This window comes from Phyllobates terribilis, unplaced genomic scaffold, assembly GCF_046119375.1.
Source record: "Phyllobates terribilis strain yellow unplaced genomic scaffold, ASM4611937v1 Scaffold_5__5_contigs__length_657084704, whole genome shotgun sequence".
NCBI classification, from domain to species: Eukaryota; Metazoa; Chordata; class Amphibia; order Anura; family Dendrobatidae; genus Phyllobates; species Phyllobates terribilis.
Genome location: NW_027362765.1, coordinates 618,915,533 through 618,940,185, shown reverse-complemented (window position 1 = coordinate 618,940,185; position 24,653 = coordinate 618,915,533). Strand labels below are relative to the sequence as shown.

The following is a 24,653-nucleotide window of genomic DNA, read 5'->3' as shown; positions in this document are numbered from 1 at the left end:
TTGTGAAAATAAAAAAATAAAACATTTTTTCCACAAAAATGTTAAAAAAATATGTTCACAAGGGTAACAGGAGAAACTGGACCTCAAAATCTGTTGTGCAATTTCTCCTGAGTACGCTGATATCCTATGTATTGGAGAAAACGACTGTTTGGGCACATGTCAGAGCTCGGAAGGGAAGGAATGACGCTTTGGAATGCAGACTTCGATGGAATGGGCTGCGACATGTCACATTTTCAGAGCCCCTGATGTGCCTAAACAGTGGAAATGCCCAACAAGTGCCCCCTTTTTGGAACCGATACTTGATTTGTGAATTATATAATGTAGTGTCATACGTCAGTTGTGTAGGACAACCTGACAAACACTACACAACTGATGTAGGACAACCTGACAAACACTACGTCAGTTGTGTAGTGTTCGACAAATTGTCATACATCAGAAATTAATTTAGTAGTGCATGGAAGTATGGCACCTTCTGAAGCATTCTTTCATGCACAGGCCAGGTTTGTCGGGGCAGGTGTCACATTGATAAATGGCATCCTTGCATATTCCCCTTTTGTAACACACTCGGCACTTCTTTTGTGACTTACCTTTTTTTCCGCTGTGAGGGACCTCCCCCGAGAAATGCTGGCCTGGTACAATTCGAGGTCCTTCAGTTCTGGAAGTACTGGGGCCCGCTCCGTCACCACTGCCAAATATCAGGGCCTTGATTACTACCTCCTGGAAGTAAAGGTACGACGTAGAAGTTTGGCCTGCATATCGTGTACGATTGCACAGCCAACTTCTTGTACCACACCTTGGTCTTTCTCAAAGCACTGTACGGCGGGAGGACTTGATCAGAGAGATCAACTCCCCCCATGTACTTATTGTACCCCACTACACAGTCTGGTTTTACGACCTGTGTAGTGGAACCTTGTACAGTGCTGAGGGTGCTGCCATCACCATGTATGGTGGTCAAGAGAAGGACATCCCTCATGTCTTTGTACTTGACCACAAGCAGGTGGTAGCTACATTGGGCTCTGCTCTCACCCCTTCTGAGCAGCTGCCCAATTAGCGTCTTTGGGAGGCCTCTCTGATTTTTGCGGACAGTACCGCAGGCTGCGGTACGTCGCGCATAGAGGGACTTGAAGAGAGGGACACTGGTATAAAAATTATCCACGTACAGGTGATAACCTTTATCCAGCAGTGGGTGCACCAAATCCCACACAATTTTCCCACTCACTCCCAGAACAGGGGAGCATTCAGGGAGTTCAATCCGGGAGTCCTTCCCTTGGTAACAGTTGGGGTGGGAAGACTATCCAGGACATAGCAAGGGATTATTTCACAATGAACCGACCCCACCCTCAGTTTTACATTATGTACAATCTGAGTTAATGCTTTCTGTGCAAATGGCGCTGAGTCGATGGTGAAGATGGGAATAGGTTTAGCTAAAGTACAGCAAACAAACCCATGAGTTCTCACAAACTCAGCATCAACCATGCTGACTCCAGGTCCATTGTCTACAAACACAGAAATGTTCTCAGTCTTGCTCTCTAGCACTACCTTTGCTGTCAGGACAAACCGGGAACTGCAGGTTGACGATAAATGCACCCCTTGATTATCCAACTCCAGACTACCAGGGGTTAATCGAGTTTTATTTTGCTTAGGAATCGAGGGACAGGCCCCAATAAAATGTCTATTTTTTCCACACAAAAAAAAGCACGCCCTTTGTTTTCCGGATCTCAGGGGAAACGTACGATGTAGAGGCACTCCCTAACTGCATGGGTTCTTTCACCTCCACCAGTACTGGTTCACCCCCAGACCGCTCCCCCGACAAAGGGGCATTTCCCCGAAAAGAGGGCTCCGGAGAAGGTGGTCTCACCCACCTATCCTGAAGGCGTCTATCAACTAGTATAGCCAAAGACATGGCAGCCTCCAAGGACTCTGGGGTTTCATACACTGCCAAGGCATCTTTCAACCTTTCAGTGAGGCCCTGACAGAATTGGCTTCTAAGAGCTGGGTCATTCCATCAGTTGCCCATCTGTGGAATTCGGGGCTATACGTCTCCACTGTCCGATTTCCCTGCTGAAGGCAACGAAGCATGGACTCAGCCAAGAGATTCGGTCAGGATCATTATAGATGAGGGCTAGAGCCCCCCCAAAAAAACATCCACTGACTGGAGACAAAAGAACCCTGCGGCAAAGAGAAAGCCCAGGATTGAGGATCTCCTAGCAACAGTGAGATCACAATCCCCACTCGCTGCTCCTCTTCTCCAGAGGAGTAAGGACGAAGTTTAAAATACAATTTGCAAGCTTCCTTCCACAAAAAATTGTCCCTACCTCCTGAAAACCCGTCCGGGAGGGAAACCTTGGGTTCAAGCTGGACCGGCCTACCCGCATAGACCCCAACATTAGGGACCCGCAGCCGCTGTTGCTGCTGCTGAACTTGAAAGCAGAGGTCAGTCACCTCCAGAGACCGCCTGTGCAGCTGCTCTGCCAGCATTGCAACTGGATCCATGAACCAAGGGAGAGAAAAAAAAACACACCCAAAGAAAAGAGAGGCAGGAGAGGTATTGGTTAAAAAGAAAAACTTTTATTGATACGAACAAGTGAAGTACTTAAAATATTATTATTTTAGGAAGCAGTCTAAAATAGTGATATATAGTGATATCACGGGATTGGAAACGTAAATAACATTAGATAAAATTCAGTATTAAAATGAATAAATAAATAAATATATGCTTTATAGTTCCTCAGCGTCTTGGAGTGCTCGATTGGACTAGATGGTTTTGGGGGGCGGAGGTTCGAATATCTGGTGGGAAAAATAAGAGGTGTATTGGTTAGATATTTTGGTAGTTAATGGGGTATTGGTTCATTTCTATTTTTTTTTTTACCTACTGTGCTTGGTTGGTAGGTCCTTTTAGTAGGTAAGGTCACTTGTTGGCTGTGAGCTGTAGTGAGATGCCTAGGGTAGAGAACAGAAAAAATGCTAGAATCGTAGGGGTAGGTTTATTCAGTTATCAGTGGTTGACCTGTCTGTGAGTTAGCGGTGAATTACCTGCTATTGATGCGGCAATCAGCAGGCTGTAGGAGCGGTTGTGCGGCTGGCTTTCCTGGACTATGATCCTGTTGAATGGGGTTCTTCCCGAGGTTTGTCTAGGAGAGACGAATGGGATAATACCCAATGAGTAGAGAGAATGAGAGATACTTGGTTACCTGGTAGGTGGACTATATGAGGTACCAGAGAGAGTCCAGTCGTTGTGTAGAGGTGGGGTCCATTGAGGTTGGTTGGGACCAGGTTATCCTTGTTATATGGATACAGCAGGGGGTTCTGGCTGCTTGTTCGAAGTATGTCTAGGGGAGAAAATAGGATATTTTACTGATTAGGTTCTCTGATACAGTATACAGTCGGTTTAGTAGGGTCCCTTCAATTACCTGTTAGGATGATTAAGGGGGTGTCCAGAGATATCTCAGAGTAGAAGGGGGATATTGGTAGTGGTCCCCGTTGGGTGGATGCATCAGGAGGCTCTGGCTGTATGGTCTTCATGATGCTCTCTGCACTTGAAACAGAACCCTGAGACTATCACAGAGCAGGTGCATTTATACGGAGACTGGATTACACACATGTGGATTCTATTTATCATTACCAGTCATTTAGGACAACAATGGATCATTCAGAAATCCTCACTGAACTTCTGGAGTGAGTTTGCTGCACTGAAAGTAAAGGGGCCGAATAATATTGCACGCCCCACTTTTCAGTTTATAATTTTTAAAAAAAATGTTAAATATCCAATAAATTTCATTCCACTTCACGATTGTGTCCCACTTGTTGTTGATTCTTCCCCAAATAAATAGAATTTGATATCTTTATGTTTGAAGCCAGAAATGTGGCAAAAGGTAGAAAAGTCAAAAGGCCAAATACTTTCACAATGCACTGTAGGTTCCACACCTATCGCCGAGCAGGAACCTAAGCCCTGAATGTCCGTAGAGCTTGGCCCTAGATAGGGAGGGGACATGGTGAGAACTAGTCAAGCCCCACTACAAACTAAAGACAACAAGGTAAACAAATGGGATACACTTAGCTTAAGCAGACACTAGAGAGATAACGCCAACTGTTCTCCAAGGGCACCGGAGAAGAAACTAGCCGACTGCTAGTGCTCCAAGACTACACAGAGGTTCAGAGAACTATCACCGGTGACTCTCTGGAAAAACTGAGACTTTTTATCTACCCAGCAAGGGTGTGTCAATCAGCAGCAGAAGGTGGAGGTCGATGCTGGGTCCTAAAGGAAGAAGGTTATAACTGTAGCACCCTGAGGATTCGGCTGCTACAGGGGTATTGCACCTCAACCCAGAGGTGTGATATTCCACTCCCGGGTAAGGAAGGAGTGTGGAACTGAGCTCAGATAGACTGCATGCACTACATACATCCCATTCCAGAGGAGCAGGCCGACGGTACTCCCACTTAGAAATGTGCAGGTACAACCGAGCCTGTTCCTGGCTGGAGTGGGAGGGGGGTGGTACATCCCATGTAGTGTAGGGGCAGATAGGGGGAGCAGTCTGGGTAGTGATAGGAGCTCATTGGGTGCTGGTCACCTGAGCTCACACATAGAGGGATATATAAGGAGGGCACCAACTTAGATCAGGGTCAGACGCTGAGAACAAGTCAGTTGGAGAGGAGAGAGAAGGAAACAGCAGCCCTGGAGAGAGAGAGAGGAGATAGAAAGAGAAAGACCCAGAGGGGGAAGACTGAAGGGACCCAAGAACCCAAATCAGAACACCGGGTGAGGAGTCAGCAAGAGGGTACCGGAACCCAAGCTGGTGGGGGCAAAGACATTCCCCAGCCAGAGACCGGAGACCGTGGGCAGTGTCTGTCACGGTCACCCACCACATTCACCCTGAAGGCACACCACATGGAGGGTCAGGGAACCCAGGGCCAAGGGTGTCCCAAAAGAAGGCCCGAGGGAGCTGGACCTAGGTGAATCACTGGTGGGGACGGCTGAAGAAAGGACAGAGGGAGAGCTCAGGGCCACGCTCCGGACTTGTTTGGGGGTTGGCTGGATCCAGGACCTGGTGGACGCAGCACGGCTCGGGTGGTCACTAACAGCTGGAGTGACCGAAACATCAGCAGTAAGTAAACTCCCTTAACTGCACAACCCGAGTCTGTCTTCATTGCCGGCTGCACTGCACCACCACAACCCCCATCCTCTGCGCCTGTCCCCTCTGAAGCTATACCCCTCCCGTTGGGGGTTATCCCACCAAGCTGCACATCCACCATCAGCCTCAGCGGACCCTGCTGCAGCGGCGGCCACAGTGACCGCATCACAACGGGTGGCGTAGTCGACATAAAAGAACTCTTATAACATCAGTAAGGACTGCCACATAACACTTAGCTTGACGCCCTGGGCACGGGACCGGGTCACAGCCGCTCGGAGACTACAACCCCCCCATCTGATCCGGTGCCGGGTATTCCCCTCAAAAAGGAATATGTCCCAGGGGGCGCGTCATAACCATATAACAGAGATGAGGAAATCAAGAAGGCGTCTGCAATGCCAAGCGCAGTAACCTTCTACAGCCGGCTCCAGAGTAACTGTCTGTCACATCTGACACACCCGTGACATAATCAAAGTTTTATCTCCTGTTGATTATCATTGCTGTGACTAGCTGGCGCCCGGGCTCTCGTCCACCCTCTTCTGTGATAATCAGCTGCCTATAGAATTAGTACATATAGAGCCTGGTGTGGGTGGGGTTAGCCTTCTCAGCTTTGCTGCACTGCTAAATCTAAAAGCTCTGATTGAGTCAGAATGGCTGCACCCAGTAATCTAAGTGGTACATTGTTGGATTCAGGGTTTCCTTCTCTACACTACGCTGCTCTCAGATGAGGTAGAAAAAACCTGCTGACAGATTCCCTTTAAAAACAAAATAAAAATGTAGCAATCAGGAGAGCTGTGAATTTTTTTTTGCATCTTTTTTTTGTGATATATGGGGCATCGTTTTTATGCATATTTGTATGAATACTTTCCAAACATAAAATATAGGTGGATGACATTGGTGGGAAAATAATGGATAATGTCTGCTTTTCACATTTTTGTTATATGACTGCAAATATATAAATTAAAATTTAATATCAGACACGGGTTTTTTTTCAACAAGGGTGGGGCTAAAACAGCAATTTGGATTCTCAGCGTCTTTTTTTATTTACCATGCTATACAATATACTATCTTATTGCAGTATATTGTTATTTATTATATTATTCGGAATTCAGTGTAATATTATTCATCAGGCATTAGAGGTTAGACATCTACTCTTCATGAGTATGTCGGGCATTGTATACATCTGGCTGTTTAATCACGTGGTCTTGTGATTATTCGTAGGCAATCCCTTCTTTCTTTTTATTTCTATCTTTCCTGAGGACAGGCCATATAATGTTAGAGGGGCTTCCACACAGGGAGCACAAGCCACCACACAACCTATGTCAGCTCCCGTACATACCAGGCTCCTCACGGCATGTCACTGTCCGCAAAGAGAAATGTTACCCCTTGGATTCCAGTCAGACACCCCTCACTCAGCCAAACCAGATCTCACACTTTGCACTGATGAGGGGCAGTAGCCCGAAACACAGTGTCTGCAAACTAAGGTTCTGGTTTGGCTTTTATCCTAAGTCATGTGACAAGGCTTGTTAAAGGTCGATATTGACTTTTAGGATTGCTGCTTCCTGTAGGTGGCGCTAGAGTTCTAGGCCTCTTCCAGCTGATCTGACAGGCGCAGCTCACTTCGTTTCATTTCTCTATTTTCAGTGGTTTGTCTGGGAAACACCCTCCTCCCAGTACCTTCCTAACTTTAAAGGCTGTGTGAAGCCTGAGACGCCTCTTGTGCTGCAGAGCTTCAGGAGATCAGATATCAGTGTTTTGGCTTCTCAGGCTCATTGCCCCTGAATGCGTCACACCTTTGACGGTTAGTATTTGCTGTTTTTATTCATCTCAATTGTTTTTTTAGCTTGTTTTATGAATAGCTAGTGCTAAATTTGTGGATTTGCCATAGAAGGTTTTGTTAGAAATAAGCGTGTGCTTCTCAGGCACATTGCGCCCTAACACATATTTTCTCTCTTGCTTCAGCTTTTCTTCTGAAATGACGAGGAGAATATTTGACTTGTCAAATGCCCTTCATGTTGAGCAAGTGCAAAATATACTGCTTGATGATGATGATGAGACAGACCCCTTACAGCTAGAAGATTTAGGGGAAGAAAGTGACATTGATTCAGAAGATGATGTGGAAGAATGTCCAGATGTGTCTGATGCAGATCAAGATGGAGAGAGTGAGGAGGATGCTCAAGACATAGAAACATATTATTTGGGCAAAGATAAAACAACTAAATGGATAAAAAAGCCCCCCCTAAACGTTCTCGCACACGCTCGCATAACATTTTGAGCCACCTTCCTGCTGTCATAGGAACTGCAAGGAATGCTAAAAATGAAATGGAATGCTGGAACTGTTTATTCACTGATGACATTCTGGTCACAATTGTGACATATACAAATCAGTACATGGACACCATAGGGGACAGTTTCATTAGAAAGCGAGATGTCAGCCCTATTGATGTAATTGAACTGAGGGCGTTTATTGGTTTGCTATATCTTGCAGGCGCCTATAGGGCAAACAGACAGAGTTTGGAGGAGCTCTGGGGTAGAGATGGGGATGGCATTGAGAAATTTTCCTTGGTAATGAACATAAAGAGATTAAAAATTATAATGAGGTGTCTTCGTTTTGACGACAGAAGTACCAGAACTGAGCGAAAAAAATATGACCGGCTTGCTGCGATTCGTGAGATATTTGAAAAATTTGTGCAAACCTGTCAAAAAAGTTATTGTCTAGGTGAAAATGTCACTATTGATGAAATGCTCCCGGGATTTCGTGGTAGATGTGGCTTTCGGCAATATATCCCATCTAAACCAAACAAATATGGGCTACGTTTTTTTTCCCTTGCTGACTCCAGGATTACTTCTACCTACAATATGGAAGTTTATGCGGGGAAACAGCCAGCAGGTCCATATTGTGTAAGCAACACACCGAGTGAGGTGGTAAAGCGAATGGCTGAGCCTTTGTAGGGTTCGGGGAGAAATATAACTGCACATAACTGGTTTACTGATGTGGATTTGATTGATTTTTGAAATCCAAAAAAATATCATATGTGGGTACTGTGCGAAAAAATAAAACACAATTGCCGCCAGTTTATCAATGTGAAAGGGAGAGAACAAAACCACAGTATGTCTGGATTTAGTGATGGCAAAGTTTTAGTGTCTTATGTCCCACGCAAGAACAAAAATGTTATTCTTGTATCCTCGCTTCATGATGATGTTGCTGCGATCGATCCTCGGTCTGAAGCACAAAATAAGCCGGAAATGATAACGTTTTACAACGAAACCAAGGGTGGTGTAGCCCCTGCAGATCAGATGTGTGCTACTTTCAGCGTGTGCAGAAATGTCAGGCGCTGGCCAATGGTCATTTATTTCACTATGCGAAATGTGGCAGGAATAAATTCTCAAGTTATTTACATAGGAAACCAGCTGGGATCACAGCGTAGAAGACTCTATCTAAAAACATTGGCTCATGAACTGGTCATTGCAGAGCTTCACAGAAGAAGGGTGACAACAATTGGAATACCCTCTAGCATGCAAATGCGGCAGAGAAGACTTCCCACAGAACAGGAACGCGAAGAATCACCAGCTCCCCCAGCACCCAAAAGACCGAGATGCAACACCTGCACTGTAGAGACAGGACTCCGGAGACCCTCAAATTCTGCATGGAAAAAGTGCCAAAATGCTATTAGCCTGTCTGATGCAGAAATGCTCTGCAAATCCCGCGCAATGCTCTGCCAGTGCACTGCTACAGGTGACCCGCTAACACCTGACAGGGACTGACTTTCAGGACTGGACTATTTCACCAACCTTACAATTTATTTTCCTTCTCTACATTTTAGGTTTACTAATAGATTTTGAAGAAAACTGTCGGGTTTTTTGCAAGTAGCATAATGTGAGCACTTTGAAGCATATGACTTTTCACGTTAGTAAACATTTATTTCCAGCTGATTATGTGACATTTTAAAAAGAGGAAAATAGAGCCAAGTTCCTAGCCTGTGCCTGACAGGGGCAATGCCCCTAAACTCGTTATGACACCTATTGCCCCTGACGGAGGGTTAAAGGGCAATGTGCACCTATGTCGTTCAAAACACAAAATCCCACTATGGCTGGGTGCCCACGTAGCGTCTTTCAAGCGTTTATGCTGCGGAATTTCCGCAGTGGAAACGCTTGTTAAACGCTAGGTAATCCGCACCCCATGGTCCCCAAGGGGATTCCGCATGTTCTATGCACATTCTGTGGATTTTTCCGCAGCGTTTATGCTGCGTACAAAAATCCGCAGCATGTCATTTAATTTTGCCGAAGCGCAGCGGAACTCCCGCCATTGACTTGCATTGAGACGCATAGAAACCGCGACTGTACATTTTTACAAGCGGCTTCTATGCGTTTCTATGTGCGGATGGTACCCAGTTCTGGAGGAGAGAAGACTCTCATCCAGACCTGGGTACCATTGTACCTGTAAAAAAAGAATAAAATAACAAATAAAGTTTATATTCACCTTTCCGAAGGTTTCTCTCTGAAAGCCGGCATCGCTTGAGGACCTGCGGTGACGTCACAGTCATGTGACCGCAGGCCCTTCACCGCTCTGTCTCGCGATATGCCGGCATCCAGGAGCCAGACAGGAAGCAGCGCTGCAGCACACGCCGGGGCATCGGGGGTGAGTATAGCTTTATTTGTTTTAATTTTTACGGTCACACTGTATAAGGCTATGTGCCCACGATGCAGAAATGAAGCAGAAAATTTCTGCAGCATTTCTGCATGTCCCTGGCAGAAAAAAATGCATGCAGATTGTGCATGCGTTTTTCCTGCAGAATACATGCGGATTCACATGCGTTTCCGCATGCAGATTGACAAGCACTTTCCAGGCGATAGCATCACTTGGAAAGTGCTTGACAACTAGGTCACACTATATAAATCCATGCAAACAGCATGGATTTATACAGTGTGAACCGTAAAAATTAAAACAAATAAAGCTATGCTCACCCCCGAGGCCCTGGCGTGGCTGCAGCGCTGCTTCCTGTCTGGTTCCCGGCTGCCGGCATATCACGAGACAGAGCGGTGAAGGGCCTGCGGTCACATGACTGTGACATCACCGCAGGTCCTCAAGCGATGCCGGTGTGGCACCCCAGGGGTCTGGTTTCCACAGTAATGTAATGTTATGTCTGAGAGCAGGTGGGAGGTCCTTTGGTCAGGGATCCTGTGCATGCCACACCTCCTGCCCAGTCTTGGGAGGGGAAGAACTTCCCCTATATAAACCCGGGGCTGAGGCAGGGTTAGGAGTCAAGGAGAGTAGAGACGAGAAACAGTCATAGGAAGAAACAGCAGAAGCTCAGTGGGAGCAATACTACTACGAGTCAGGGGCTGGCAGCTGCAGAGCTCGCCCTGGCTGAGAAGCTTTCTTACCGGACCCGGCGTCCGAGGCTGTGGGGACTAACTCTTACCCAGCAGCAGAAGCCGACCGGCAGGGGATTTCAGGTCCTCAGGCCCAGAAACCCGAAGGCAAGGTCACACGCGTGGGACCAGCACCGCCATCGTGGAGCGGAAGCCATTAGAAGGCCCCGAGTCACCGGCCATACGGGTGAGCACCACACGGCACACTCAGGGACGTGGGCTACTTATATCCGCTTCTAGCAAGGTAGCCAGAAGAGTACAGTCAGTTTGGGAGGCCTACAACTCCGCCTGGCCAGGGGAGATCCCATCTGCTCAAGGACTGACCAGGCCCCGTTCGCTAGCAAGTACTCCGGGAGGGTCTATCGTTGTTACCAGTAAAGACCCTGAATTACACCGCACCGTCTCTGAGTGGTTCCTGCTACCCCCATCTTCCACGTTGGCTGCCCTGAGGCCATACCCCTCCCGTTGGGGGTTATACTATCACGCTGCACAATTCTACACCGGCCTCAGCGGTCTGCCCTGCAGCGGCAGCTCCATAGCTGCAAATCAACGGGTGGCGTAGTCGACACTCAAATAACACCTATCAAGACTGCCACACACTGAGTTTGACTCCCTGGGCACGGACCGGGTCTCCGCCACTCGGAGACTACAACCCTCATCTGATCCGGTTCCGGGTAAGCCCCCGTGCGCGAGACGCTGCGCGACACAGCAGGCCCAGGGGCGCGTCAACTTTTGGCGTAGTCGGCAGGATTTCGTGCCCGCAACCACCGGGTACTGCGTGCCTGAAAAAGAGACTTTTAAAACTTACCATCCGTGAAGTTTTCCCGCCATCCGGTGCCATCTTCAGCCTTCTTCCCGCCATCCGTGAAGATTCCCGCCATCCGGCGCCATCTTCAGCCTTCTTCCCGCCATCTGTGGAGTTTTCCCGCCATTGGGCGCCATCTTGAGGACGCCGCGCGGGAAGAAGAGGGGCGTGGACTCCGAAAGCGCGCGAGAACTGAAGCCTCGCCTCACGTCCGGACGTTGCGTAAGGTCCTGGAAGGAGCCCAGCAGACGCCGACGTCACAGGAGCGCGACGGAAGGTCCTCAACCCTGACGATCTACTGCGGAGCTGCGGCCTACGGAACAGGATCATCGCAAGGTAGGCCACGGTCCACTAGGGGGGAGGAAGTTGTCGGATGCGGAGGAGAGCTTCACTGCCTCAACCCCCGCCAGCGCCACCGCTGCTGCAGTTATGCCCTTCACCATGCCCTATATCCCGGGAGCAGCTTGGCTACCCCAGTACTCAGGGGAGTCACATACCCTGCATGACTTTAGAGAAAAGCTGGATAGCCTCTTTCAGGTGTACCCCCTCACAGAAGAGCAAAAAGTGAGCATCCTGGTGGCCCAACTAACCGGGGCAGCCAAAAGGGAAGTAAAATCCTGACCACCTGGGAGGAAGACTGTCGCAGGGATACTAACCCGGCTGAAGGATACCTTTGATACCCGCACCTCAGCCGAGATTAAGCTTAGATTCTACGGGTGCAAGCAGCGAGCGCATGAGAGTATAAGGGACTATGCACTAAACCTACAAGAGGCCCTGAGGGCCATTAAGCAGACAGACCCTGATGGAGTGGGAAACGAGGACAGGCTGTTGACCGAACAATTTATAGAGGGACTATATTGTAATGCCCACCGAACCCAGTTGCGGGCGATGGCCTTACAGGATCCCCATCTGGGCTTTGCACAGTTCAAGGACAGAGCCATCCGGCTGCTCCGAGAACCGGCACCGGGTGGCGTTGTGACCCACAGGCGCCCAGCTATCACTTACCACCAGGAGGCGGCGCCCTTGTCGGCAGGGCCTGTGGGAGCTGATGCGCAGGCTTTGGACAATGACCCGGCTCCAGACCTACACCATCAGGTCCAAGAGCTAGCTAAGAGCGTTGCTGCGCTAACCCGAACTGTGCAGTCTTTACAGGTTTCCACCCCAGGGAAGATCCAGCTGGCATCCGGACCGGAGGACATCCCGTGGCGTCGACCAAGGAGGACCCCACCGGCCAGAGGAAGACCCAGTGGCCGATACAGCGAAGACGGACGACCCATCTGCCGCCGCTGCAATCAACCCGGACATATGGCAAGGTACTGTTCTTTAAACGGGCACAACCTGGGGTAGAGGGCCAACCCCCAGGAAAAAGATCACCAGGCCCATCGAACTGGCGCGACAGATATGTGGGAGGACGTCCAGTCTTGCCTGTGGTACTGGATGGCATTCCCATGAGTGCCCTACTGGACACCGGGTCACAGGTCACCACCATACCGTACGTGCTCTTTAAGCAGTACTGGAATGACTCGGATATTACCCGCTACCCTGACGACGACTTGAGTATCATCGCCAGCAATGGCCAGCCCGTGCCACAGATCGGATTTAAAGAGGTGACCATCAAAATCGGTAGAGTCGAACTGGCAGCACAGGGACTGATCATTGTAGATATTGACAAACATGAGAGTCACCCAAAAATAACTCTAGGAACTAATGTAATTGAAAATTGTCTTGCAGAGGTGATTTTCCTTTTATAGCAGGTTGCCAAGAACGCCAGCTCCGGCGAGCAGCGGGTGCTCCAGAAAGAGATCCGGGCACTGATGCGACGGCAACAGGTGGAACTCTCCGGCGGTGAGATTGGTAGCGTAAGAATGTGTGACCCTTTTCCTATTGCCATGCCCCCAAAAAGTGAAATGATGATTTGGTGCCGGGCAGCTATTGGTCTGAGAGGTAGGGATTACCAGGCAATGGTAGAACCAGTTTACTCGGACAGTAGGCCCACCATTTTGACAGCACGGGGGGTGGTTGATGTACGCCATGGGAGGGTGCCCGTTCACATAATAAATATCGGGGAGAGGGAAGTGTACCTGCCCCGGTATGCCACGCTAGCCAAATTATATACCATTAACCAAAATTCTATACAATCTGTGGAACCCTTGCCTCCATCTCACCCGGAGGAAGGTAACGGCTCTAAGAAAAACATGGAGGACTGGTGTCAGCAACTACATCTGGGTACTGACTCCACTCCCGCACACCAGAAACAAGGAGTCTATCGGGTGGTTCAAGAGTACGAGAGAGTGTTCAGTAAACACCCGTTAGACTTCGGGCGAGTCAAGGGGGTAGAACACCACATCCCCACGGGAGACCATCCTTCTATAAAAGAGAGGTATCGACCCGTACCCCCTGCCCACTACCAACACGCCAAGGGGATGCTTAGAGACATGAAGGAGGCTGGGGTGATCAGGGATAGCTGTAGCCCCTGGGCAGCTCCACTAGTCTTAGTCAGAAAAAATGACAACACCATGAGGATGTGTGTAGATTACCGGAAAATCAACCGTATCACACACAAGGATGCGTACCCCTTACCAAGGATAGAGGAGTCATTGGCTGCTTTAAGATCTGCTAACTTCTTCTCTACCTTGGATCTCACTAGCGGGTACTGGCAGGTTCCTGTAGCAGAGGCGGACCGGGAGAAGACCGCATTCACCACCCCGATGGGACTTAGCGAGTTCACCTGCATGCCGTTCGGACTCTGCAACGCACCAGGAACCTTCCAACGACTAATGGAGTGTTGTCTGGGCCACAGAAACTTCGAGACGGTCCTGTTGTACCTGGACGATGTCATCGTATATTCCAAGACGTATGAGGACCACCTGAAACACCTGGCGGAAGTGTTCGAAGCTCTGGCGAGTTACGGCCTAAAGGTGAAACCCTCCAAGTGTCACCTCCTGAAACCAAAGGTGCAGTAACTGGGACACGTGGTGAGCGCTGACGGAGTGGCTCCCGACCCTGATAAGATCACCGCAATTAAGGAATGGCCAAGCCCCTCCAGCGTAAAAGAAGTGCGGCAGTTCCTCGGGTTGGTAGGCTACTACCGAAGGTTTATTCCCGGTTTCACCAAAAAGGCAGCACCTATGCAGGACCTCCTGATAGGCCAGTCCCGGAAGGCCAAGAACCAGAAGCCGCCCTTTAAATGGGAGGAGCTGGAAGAAGAGTCCTTCCGCCAGCTGAAGATGGCCCTCACGGGGGACGAAATCCTGGCGTACCCGGATTATAGCCAGCCCTTTATCCTCTACACCGACGCCAGTAACATCGGGCTAGGAGCCGTACTGTCCCAGATCCAGCAGGGGAAGGAACGAGTAATCGCCTACGCCAGCCGAAAGCTGCGACCCACCGAAAGGAACCCCGAGAATTACAGCTCATTTAAGCTAGAGTTCCTGGCCGTAGTATGGGCAGTCACCGAGCGCTTTAAGCATTACCTCGCTTCTTCCCGGTTCACCGTGTACACGGATAACAACCCGTTGACACACCTGGACACGGCAAGACTCGGTGCCCTGGAACAGAGGTGGATGGCCCGTCTGTCCAACTACGAGTTCAGAATCAAATACATGGCCGGACGCTCCAATACCAACGCGGACGCCCTGTCCAGGATGCCCAACCTGCCGGACGAAGGAGAAGATCCGGAGGGACTGGAAGAAGTTGAACTCCCTGCGTTCCACCGTCATGGGACTATCCAGTATTCCCACCGGGTAAGGAGTAAGCAGGCTGCTACGTTGAACCCCTTACCTCACTACAACTGGGCGGAAACGCAAGACAGCGACCCTGCCGTCCGGCTGGTGAAGGAGATGCTGACTCGCCCGGAGGCTTGCCTTGAACCAGACGCTCCGGAGGAAGCCAAACAACTATGGGCAGAGAAGAGTCGACTGTTCCTTTACAAGGGGAAGTTGTGCCGCAGAATGGTTAACTCCCGGACGCATGAACTACTCTGGCAAGTAGTGGTGCCACGAAGAGACGCAGCCATGGTGATGGAGGCATACCACGACGGAGCTGGACACTTCGGGTGGAAGAAGCTGGAGTTCCTGCTGCGCAAGCGATTCCACTGGGTAGGCATGAGGGGAACCATTGAGAAGTGGTGCAGAGACTGTGGCCCGTGCAACCTGAGAAGGAAGGACCGTGCCAGCCAGAAGACTCCCCTGCAGTCCATCGTCACCCGGCAACCGTTGGAACTGGTAGCCTTGGATCATGTAAAACTGACCCCAAGCAGAAGTGGCTACGTCTACGCGTTAACCATCGTGGATCATTACTCCCGGTTCTTGGTTGTCGTCCCCGTCAAGGACTTAACGGCTCAAACAGCAGCTAGAGCCTTCCAGCAGCACTTTTGCCGTCCACACGGGTACCCGGACCAAGTGCTGACGGACCAGGGACCTGCCTTTGAAGCGGAGGTCTTCCAGGAATTCTGCAATCTGTATGGCTGCCGGAAGATAAGGACGCCACCCTACCATACGCAAACTAATGGACTTTGTGAGAAAATGAACCAGGTGGTAATGGATCTTCTAAAAACGTTGCCCCTGGAAGAACGCAGTCTGTGGCCTGAGAAGTTGCCCGATCTGGTGGACCTATACAACCACATCCCGGTAGGTTCCACCAACTGTACCCCGGCTTACCTAATGAGGGCAAGACCTGGTAAGTTACCTGTTGACCTGGAAATGGGAGTCCTGACACCCGAGGACACTTCACCAGAAGCAGACTGGGACACAGAGAGGCAGCAGCAGTACCGGAGAGTACAGGAGAGCGTGGAGCGAAGTCTCTGTCAGGCTAGGGAAAGACAAGAGAAAACTTACAACCAGTATGCTCCCGCTGTTCCCCTGGTACCCGGAGAGCAGGTCTTGAAGAGGAAGAGACGGCTCCACAAGTTGGACGACCAGTGGGAGAAGGACCCGTACACCGTACTGCCCTCAAGCCACGAGAACCCGAAGGTTTGTACCATCAGTAAAGACGGAGGGGAAACCACAGCCATTGTATCCCGGGACCACCTGAAGAAGTGTCCCGAACAACTGAGGAACCCTGAAGAGGAACAAGAAGACCATCGACCCGTTGAGGAAAGGGAAGATATGGTTAGTACTGTGCTCGGGGACTTCCCTCGGTCTTGGACTCAAGTCAATGGTGCAGTTGTGGTACCCGTACTCACCTTCCTTCAACCAGCATCCCAAGCACCTACGGAGCAACAGGTAGAGCTGGAAGAACAGCCGGTCCAGGAGGCAGAAGACCCCACACCCGCAGACCAGGAGGATCAACCCTCTGCTTGCAGTGAGCCTGCCATATCCCTAGTGAGCCAAAGAGCCGGTAGACAGCTGCCCAGTTTACCCTTGACAGCTCCTACACCCTGTAGTTCAGGGCTAGACAGTCAGCTCCGTAGGTCCACTAGGGCCACTAGAGGCCAGTTACCCGCACGTTGGAGGATTTGAAGTGTATAAATTGTTTTATTTATGTTTACCTGTGTATTGTTGCTTGTGTATAATTTTGTGTTTCTAGTTATTTGTAGGAGTCCTTGGTGGATTTACCGGGAATCCTTTGTACATAGTTGGAGCGTAACCCAGGACGGACTAAAGACTGTTAAGGACTCGGGGCAGGACAAACCCCTACCTGGTTACGTCTCCCTGTTTTGGTGAAATGGACACCTTGCTTTTCTTCAAAGACTGCACCCGGTTACGGACATGCCGTGACCACCTTTATGTGTTTCTTCTTATTGTACTATTATTGTTGTTATATCTTGTTATGTTTTTCTAAAATATGTTTAGTCCCGGAGTACTAAATTTCACTAGGGGGGAATGTGGCACCCCAGGGGACTGGTTTCCACAGTAATGTAATGTTATGTCTGAGAGCAGGTGGGAGGTCCTTTGGTCAGGGATCCTGTGCATGCCACACCTCCTGCCCAGTCTTGGGAGGGGAAGAACTTCCCCTATATAAACCCGGGGCTGAGGCAGGGTTAGGAGTCAAGGAGAGTAGAGACGAGAAACAGTCATAGGAAGAAACAGCAGAAGCTCAGTGGGAGCAATACTACTACGAGTCAGGGGCTGGCAGCTGCAGAGCTCGCCCTGGCTGAGAAGCTTTCTTACCGGACCCGGCGTCCGAGGCTGTGGGGACTAACTCTTACCCAGCAGCAGAAGCCGACCGGCAGGGGATTTCAGGTCCTCAGGCCCAGAAACCCGAAGGCAAGGTCACACGCGTGGGACCAGCACCGCCATCGTGGAGCGGAAGCCATTAGAAGGCCCCGAGTCACCGGCCATACGGGTGAGCACCACACGGCACACTCAGGGACGTGGGCTACTTATATCCGCCTCTAGCAAGGTAGCCAGAAGAGTACAGTCAGTTTGGGAGGCCTACAACTCTGCCTGGCCAGGGGAGATCCCATCTGCTCAAGGACTGACCAGGCCCCGTTCGCTAGCAAGTACTCCGGGAGGGTCTATCGTTGTTACCAGTAAAGACCCTGAATTACACCGCACCGTCTCTGAGTGGTTCCTGCTACCCCCATCTTCCACGTCGGCTGCCCTGAGGCCATACCCCTCCCGTTGGGGGTTATACTATCACGCTGCACATTTCTACACCGGCCTCAGCGGTCTGCCCTGCAGCGGCAGCTCCATAGCTGCAAATCAACGGGTGGCGTAGTCGACACTCAAATAACACCTATCAAGACTGCCACACACTGAGTTTGACTCCCTGGGCACGGACCGGGTCCCCGCCACTCGGAGACTACAACCCTCATCTGATCCGGTTCCGGGTAAGCCCCCGTGCGCGAGACGCTGCGCGACACAGCAGGCCCAGGGGCGCGTCACCGGCATTCAGAGAGAAGACGCCGGACAGGTGAGTATAACTTTATTTGTTATTTTATTCTTTTTTTACAGGTACAATGGTACCCAGGTCTGGATGAGAGTCTCCTCTCCTCCAGAACTGGGTACCATCCGCACATAGAGACGCATAGAAGCCGCTTGTACAAATGTACAGTCGCGGTTTCTGTGCGTCTCAATGCAAGTCAATGGCGGGAGTTCCGCAAAATTAATTGACATGCTGCGGATTTATGAGCGCTGCAGAAACGCTGCGGAAAAATCCACAGCATGTGCATAGAACATGCGGAATCCCCTTGGGGACCATGGGGTGCGGATTACCTAGCGTTTAACAAGCGTTTCCACTGCGGAAATTCCGCAGCATAAACGCTTGAAAAACGCTATGTGGGCACGCAGCCTTAATCCATGCCGTTTGCATGGATTTATATAGTGTGACCTAGTTGTCAAGCACTTTCCAAGTGATGCTATCGCCTGGAAAGTGCTTGTCAATCTGCATGCGGAAACGCATGTGGATCCGCATGTATTCTGCAGGGAAAACGCATGCACAATCTGCATGCGTTTTTTCTGCCAGGGAGATGCAGAAATGCTGCAGAAATTTTCTGCTTCATTTCTGCATCGTGGGCACATAGCCTATAACTGAGAAGTGTGACGTAACGTGACGGGAACACGCAATCTGTGACGTCCGCAAAAGGGAACCGCCCCTAAACACAAACCAACCAATGACAGAACAGAACTCACGCCCCTTTGTTACGGCGCACGCACGGCTCTGTGACGTACTCAGTGGGAAGGAAGAGGAACCGGTGGCGCTTGGTGATCAGAGATGGTGGCCGTGATGATCCCGCAGGCCTGCTCGCAGTGTGACGCTGGGGAGAGAAGCTGAGCCCGGCGACTGCGATGGTCTTCACGGTGAGCAGACGGAACATCGTGCCCGCTTTATCGTGCGTGTCACTGCCTGGAAAAAGAGCGGAGCCTGACTGGCCGTGTAGGCAGCGTGCGCGCTGCTGGCCGGGGCCGTGCACTGGCTCAGTCATGGCAGGCTGCTCACTGCGAGGTCTGCTCTCCAGACGGGAAAGACCACAGTGAAAGCTGTCACATCTCCCCGGCCACGGGGGTCCCGGACTCTGCATTCTATATCCGCCCTGTAGGGGGAGTGCCAGACACCACCGCTATGAGTGCAGGGCTGGCATCACCCGCTGCTGACTGTCCTGTACATGGGGCCATTGCCCTGACTGACAGCACCGCGTACTCTACTGACTGACAGCACCGCGTACTCTACTGACTGACAGCACCGCGTACTCTACTGACTGACAGCACCGCGTACTCTACTGACTGACGGCACCGCGTACTCTACTGACTGACGGCACCGCGTACTCTACTGACTGACGGCACCGCGTACTCTACTGACTGACGGCACCGCGTACTCTACTGACTGACGGCACCGCGTACTCTACTGACTGACGGCACCGCGTCCTCTACTGACTGACAGCACCGTGTCCTCTACTGACTGACAGCACCGCGTACTCTACTGACTGACAGCACGCGTACTCTACTGACTGACAGCACGCGTACTCTACTGACTGACAGCACCGCGTCCCCTACTGACTGACAGCACCGCGTCCCCTACTGACTGACAGCACCGCGTCCCCTACTGACTGACAGCACCGCGTCCCCTACTGACTGACAGCACCACGTCCCCTACTGACTGACAGCACCGCGTCCCCTACTGACTGACAGCACCGCGTCCCCTACCGACTGACAGCACCGCGTCCCCTACCGACTGACAGCACCGCGTCCCCTACCGACTGACAGCACCGCGTCCCCTACCGACTGACAGCACCGCGTACTCTACCGACTGACAGCACCGCTATGAGTGCAGGGCTGGCATCACCCGCTGCTGACTGTCCTGTACATGGGGCCATTGCCCTGACTGACAGCACCGCGTCCCCTGCCGACTGACGGCACCGCGTCCCCTGCCGACTGACGGCACCGCGTCCCCTGCCGACTGACGGCACCGCGTCCCCTGCCGACTGACGGCACCGCGTCCCCTGCCGACTGACGGCACCGCGTCCCCTGCCGACTGACGGCACCGCGTCCCCTGCCGACTGACGGCACCGCGTCCCCTGCCGACTGACGGCACCGCGTCCCCTGCCGACTGACGGCACCGCGTCCCCTGCCGACTGACGGCACCGCGTCCCCTGCCGACTGACGGCACCGCGTCCCCTGCCGACTGACGGCACCGCGTCCCCTGCCGACTGACGGCACCGCGTCCCCTGCCGACTGACGGCACCGCGTCCCCTGCCGACTGACCTGTAAGTGGGGCCATTGCCTTGCCTTGACTGACAGCACCGTGTGCTCTACTGACTGACAGCACCGCGTGCTCATCATTGTGGCAGGTAGTGATGGCTGTAGTAGGCTCCTGCCTGGACATTACTGCCATCATTTATTTGACTGTGATTGACAGCGATTATTTCACTGCCTGACTGACCTTAGTCGGTGCGGATCCATGAGGTTTTGCACATACTGCGGACACTAGCCAGACCTACCTGTGGGGCGATTGAGTTCATAAGTTTGCAGTAACATATGAGGTATTACTGATAAACCCGTTCACAGTGGCCCCCGAGGTGGGTATGGGTTTTTGTCACATGTGGCAGCACATCGTGGGACTTTACCCTTAGGAACAGACTTGCATGTACCGAATTCTAAAACTCGGCATCTTCTCTGAAGAATTACTGTAGTTGTTTTTCTTTATAAATTCACCAACACCTGATTATTTCATTGTCTGCGCTACATGTAAAGAATTCCATTCTTTAAGGAAGAATTTGGAGCAGATCTGTTTCAAAATCCTCCAGAAATAAACTTTGTAAACCTAGCCATTCATTCTGTGCATCATGTAATCAGCTAGAACTAGTACCACTTCTGCCTTCTGTAATAACTTATCATCTCATACACTATTCTCATCAGTGACCAAATAGATTATCAGTTTACAGTCAGGAGTCTGAATGGTCATCATCTTTATTGTAGCTGGCTAACTGGAGCTGTGTAGCCATCATCATTACTATGATAGGAGTTTGTTTCTACCTTTTGGAAAAGGTTACATTAGACTCATTATGCAGCATGGTCTGGTGACTGAAATGGTGACATCCATTAGATAACATGGTACTTCTCAGCAATGGTCATAAGATCACATAACTTAACTGAGGAGAAAATAGCCTTCATTTTATAGATTTTTTTAAGTAGTCTGGGACCCTTGCCATTGGAATGGTCATGTCTGTGGAGCTGAAAGAAATGGCCAGAGTGCTGTACTCTAGTCCGTGAATGGAGAAGCAATGGGCATGCTCTTCCTTCTAACTCCTCCTCCCTGACATTGAGTAGTGAGAAGGAATGGTGGATTCCCCATCATCTCTAGATTGTTAGTAGTAGCTGTGCTGTGAGTGACTCCAAAAGCTGTAATCCGTACAGGTGGCTGAATATCTGTCATACGTGTCAAACTCTGTCCTGTGGGCGAAATCTGGCCCTCAGGGTGATTTTATTTGGCCCGTGACATCAGAACCACCACCCCTATGTGGGCCCCATTATACTGTATGGAGGACTATGTGGGCCCCATTATACTGTGTGGAGGACTATCTGGGCCCCATTATACTGTGTGGAGGACTATGTGGGCCCCATTATTCTGTGTGGAGGACTATGTGGGCCCCATTATTCTGTGTGGAGGACTGTGTGGGCCCCATTATTCTGTACGGAGGACTGTGTGGGCCCCATTATTCTGTACGGAGGACTGTGTGGGCCCCATTATTCTGTACGGAGGACTGTGTGGGCCCCATTATTCTGTACGGAGGACTGTGTGGGCCCCATTATTCTGTACGGAGGACTGTGTGGGCCCCATTATTCTGTACGGAGGACTGTGTGGGCCCCATTATTCTGTACGGAGGACTGTGTGGGCCCCATTATTCTGTACGGAGGACTGTGTGGGCCCCATTATTCTGTACGGAGGACTGTGTGGGCCCCATTATTCTGTACGGAGGACTGTGTGGGCCCCATTATTCTGTACGGAGGACTGTGTGGGCCCCATTATTCTGTACGGAGGACTGTGTGGGCCCCATTATTCTGTACGGAGGACTGTGTGGGCCCCATTATTCTGTACGGAGGACTGTGTGGGCCCCATTATTCTGTACGGAGGACTGTGTGGGCCCCATTATTCTGTACGGAGGACTGTGTGGGCCCCATTATTCTGTACGGAGGACTGTGTGGGCCCCATTATTCTGTACGGAGGACTGTGTGGGCCCCATTATTCTGTACGGAGGACTGTGTGGGCCCCATTATTCTGTACGGAGGACTGTGTGGGCCCCATTATTCTGTACGGAGGACTGTGTGGGCCCCATTATTCTGTACGGAGGACTGTGTGGGCCCCATTATTCTGTACGGAGGACTGTGTGGGCCCCATTATTCTGTACGGAGGACTGTGTGGGCCCCATTATTCTGTACGGAGGACTGTGTGGGCCCCATTATTCTGTACGGAGGACTGTGTGGGCCCCATTATTCTGTACGGAGGACTGTGTGGGCCCCATTATTCTGTACGGAGGACTGTGTGGGCCCCATTATTCTGTACGGAGGACTGTGTGGGCCCCATTATTCTGTACGGAGGACTGTGTGGGCCCCATTATTCTGTACGGAGGACTGTGTGGGCCCCATTATTCTGTACGGAGGACTGTGTGGGCCCCATTATTCTGTACGGAGGACTGTGTGGGCCCCGTTATTCTGTACGGAGGACTGTGTGGGCCCCGTTATTCTGTACGGAGGACTGTGTGGGCCCCGTTATTCTGTACGGAGGACTGTGTGGGCCCCGTTATTCTGTACGGAGGACTGTGTGGGCCCCGTTATTCTGTACGGAGGACTGTGTGGGCCCCGTTATTCTGTACGGAGGACTGTGTGGGCCCCGTTATTCTGTACGGAGGACTGTGTGGGCCCCGTTATTCTGTACGGAGGACTGTGTGGGCCCCGTTATTCTGTACGGAGGACTGTGTGGGCCCCGTTATTCTGTACGGAGGACTGTGTGGGCCCCGTTATTCTGTACGGAGGACTGTGTGGGCCCCGTTATTCTGTACGGAGGACTGTGTGGGCCCCGTTATTCTGTACGGAGGACTGTGTGGGCCCCGTTATTCTGTACGGAGGACTGTGTGGGCCCCGTTATTCTGTACGGAGGACTGTGTGGGCCCCGTTATTCTGTACGGAGGACTGTGTGGGCCCCGTTATTCTGTACGGAGGACTGTGTGGGCCCCGTTATTCTGTACGGAGGACTGTGTGGGCCCCGTTATTCTGTACGGAGGACTGTGTGGGCCCCGTTATTCTGTACGGAGGACTGTGTGGGCCCCGTTATTCTGTACGGAGGACTGTGTGGGCCCCGTTATTCTGTACGGAGGACTGTGTGGGCCCCGTTATTCTGTACGGAGGACTGTGTGGGCCCCGTTATTCTGTACGGAGGACTGTGTGGGCCCCGTTATTCTGTACGGAGGACTGTGTGGGCCCCGTTATTCTGTACGGAGGACTGTGTGGGCCCCGTTATTCTGTACGGAGGACTGTGTGGGCCCCGTTATTCTGTACGGAGGACTGTGTGGGCCCCGTTATTCTGTACGGAGGACTGTGTGGGCCCCGTTATTCTGTACGGAGGACTGTGTGGGCCCCGTTATTCTGTACGGAGGACTGTGTGGGCCCCGTTATTCTGTACGGAGGACTGTGTGGGCCCCGTTATTCTGTACGGAGGACTGTGTGGGCCCCGTTATTCTGTACGGAGGACTGTGTGGGCCCCGTTATTCTGTACGGAGGACTGTGTGGGCCCCGTTATTCTGTACGGAGGACTGTGTGGGCCCCGTTATTCTGTACGGAGGACTGTGTGGGCCCCGTTATTCTGTACGGAGGACTGTGTGGGCCCCGTTATTCTGTACGGAGGACTGTGTGGGCCCCGTTATTCTGTACGGAGGACTGTGTGGGCCCCGTTATTCTGTACGGAGGACTGTGTGGGCCCCGTTATTCTGTACGGAGGACTGTGTGGGCCCCGTTATTCTGTACGGAGGACTGTGTGGGCCCCGTTATTCTGTACGGAGGACTGTGTGGGCCCCGTTATTCTGTACGGAGGACTGTGTGGGCCCCGTTATTCTGTACGGAGGACTGTGTGGGCCCCGTTATTCTGTACGGAGGACTGTGTGGGCCCCGTTATTCTGTACGGAGGACTGTGTGGGCCCCGTTATTCTGTACGGAGGACTGTGTGGGCCCCGTTATTCTGTACGGAGGACTGTGTGGGCCCCGTTATTCTGTACGGAGGACTGTGTGGGCCCCGTTATTCTGTACGGAGGACTGTGTGGGCCCCGTTATTCTGTACGGAGGACTGTGTGGGCCCCGTTATTCTGTACGGAGGACTGTGTGGGCCCCGTTATTCTGTACGGAGGACTGTGTGGGCCCCGTTATTCTGTACGGAGGACTGTGTGGGCCCCGTTATTCTGTACGGAGGACTGTGTGGGC

The 24,653-nt window shown here is 51.5% G+C and overlaps 1 protein-coding gene across 1 annotated transcript in view; it reads left to right on the top strand.

Annotated features, from left to right (window-relative positions):
• The first annotated feature begins 18,880 nt into the window (after window positions 1–18,880).
• The window catches only part of LOC141273766 (protein ELYS-like), a 111,474-nt gene continuing 105,701 nt past the window's right edge, over window positions 18,881–24,653 (top strand). The window contains exon 1 of the mRNA XM_073686104.1: window positions 18,881–19,046. Within this exon, the coding sequence (XP_073542205.1) occupies window positions 19,035–19,046 (12 nt within the window). The 5' untranslated portion in view covers window positions 18,881–19,034. The remainder of the gene's footprint in view (window positions 19,047–24,653) is intronic.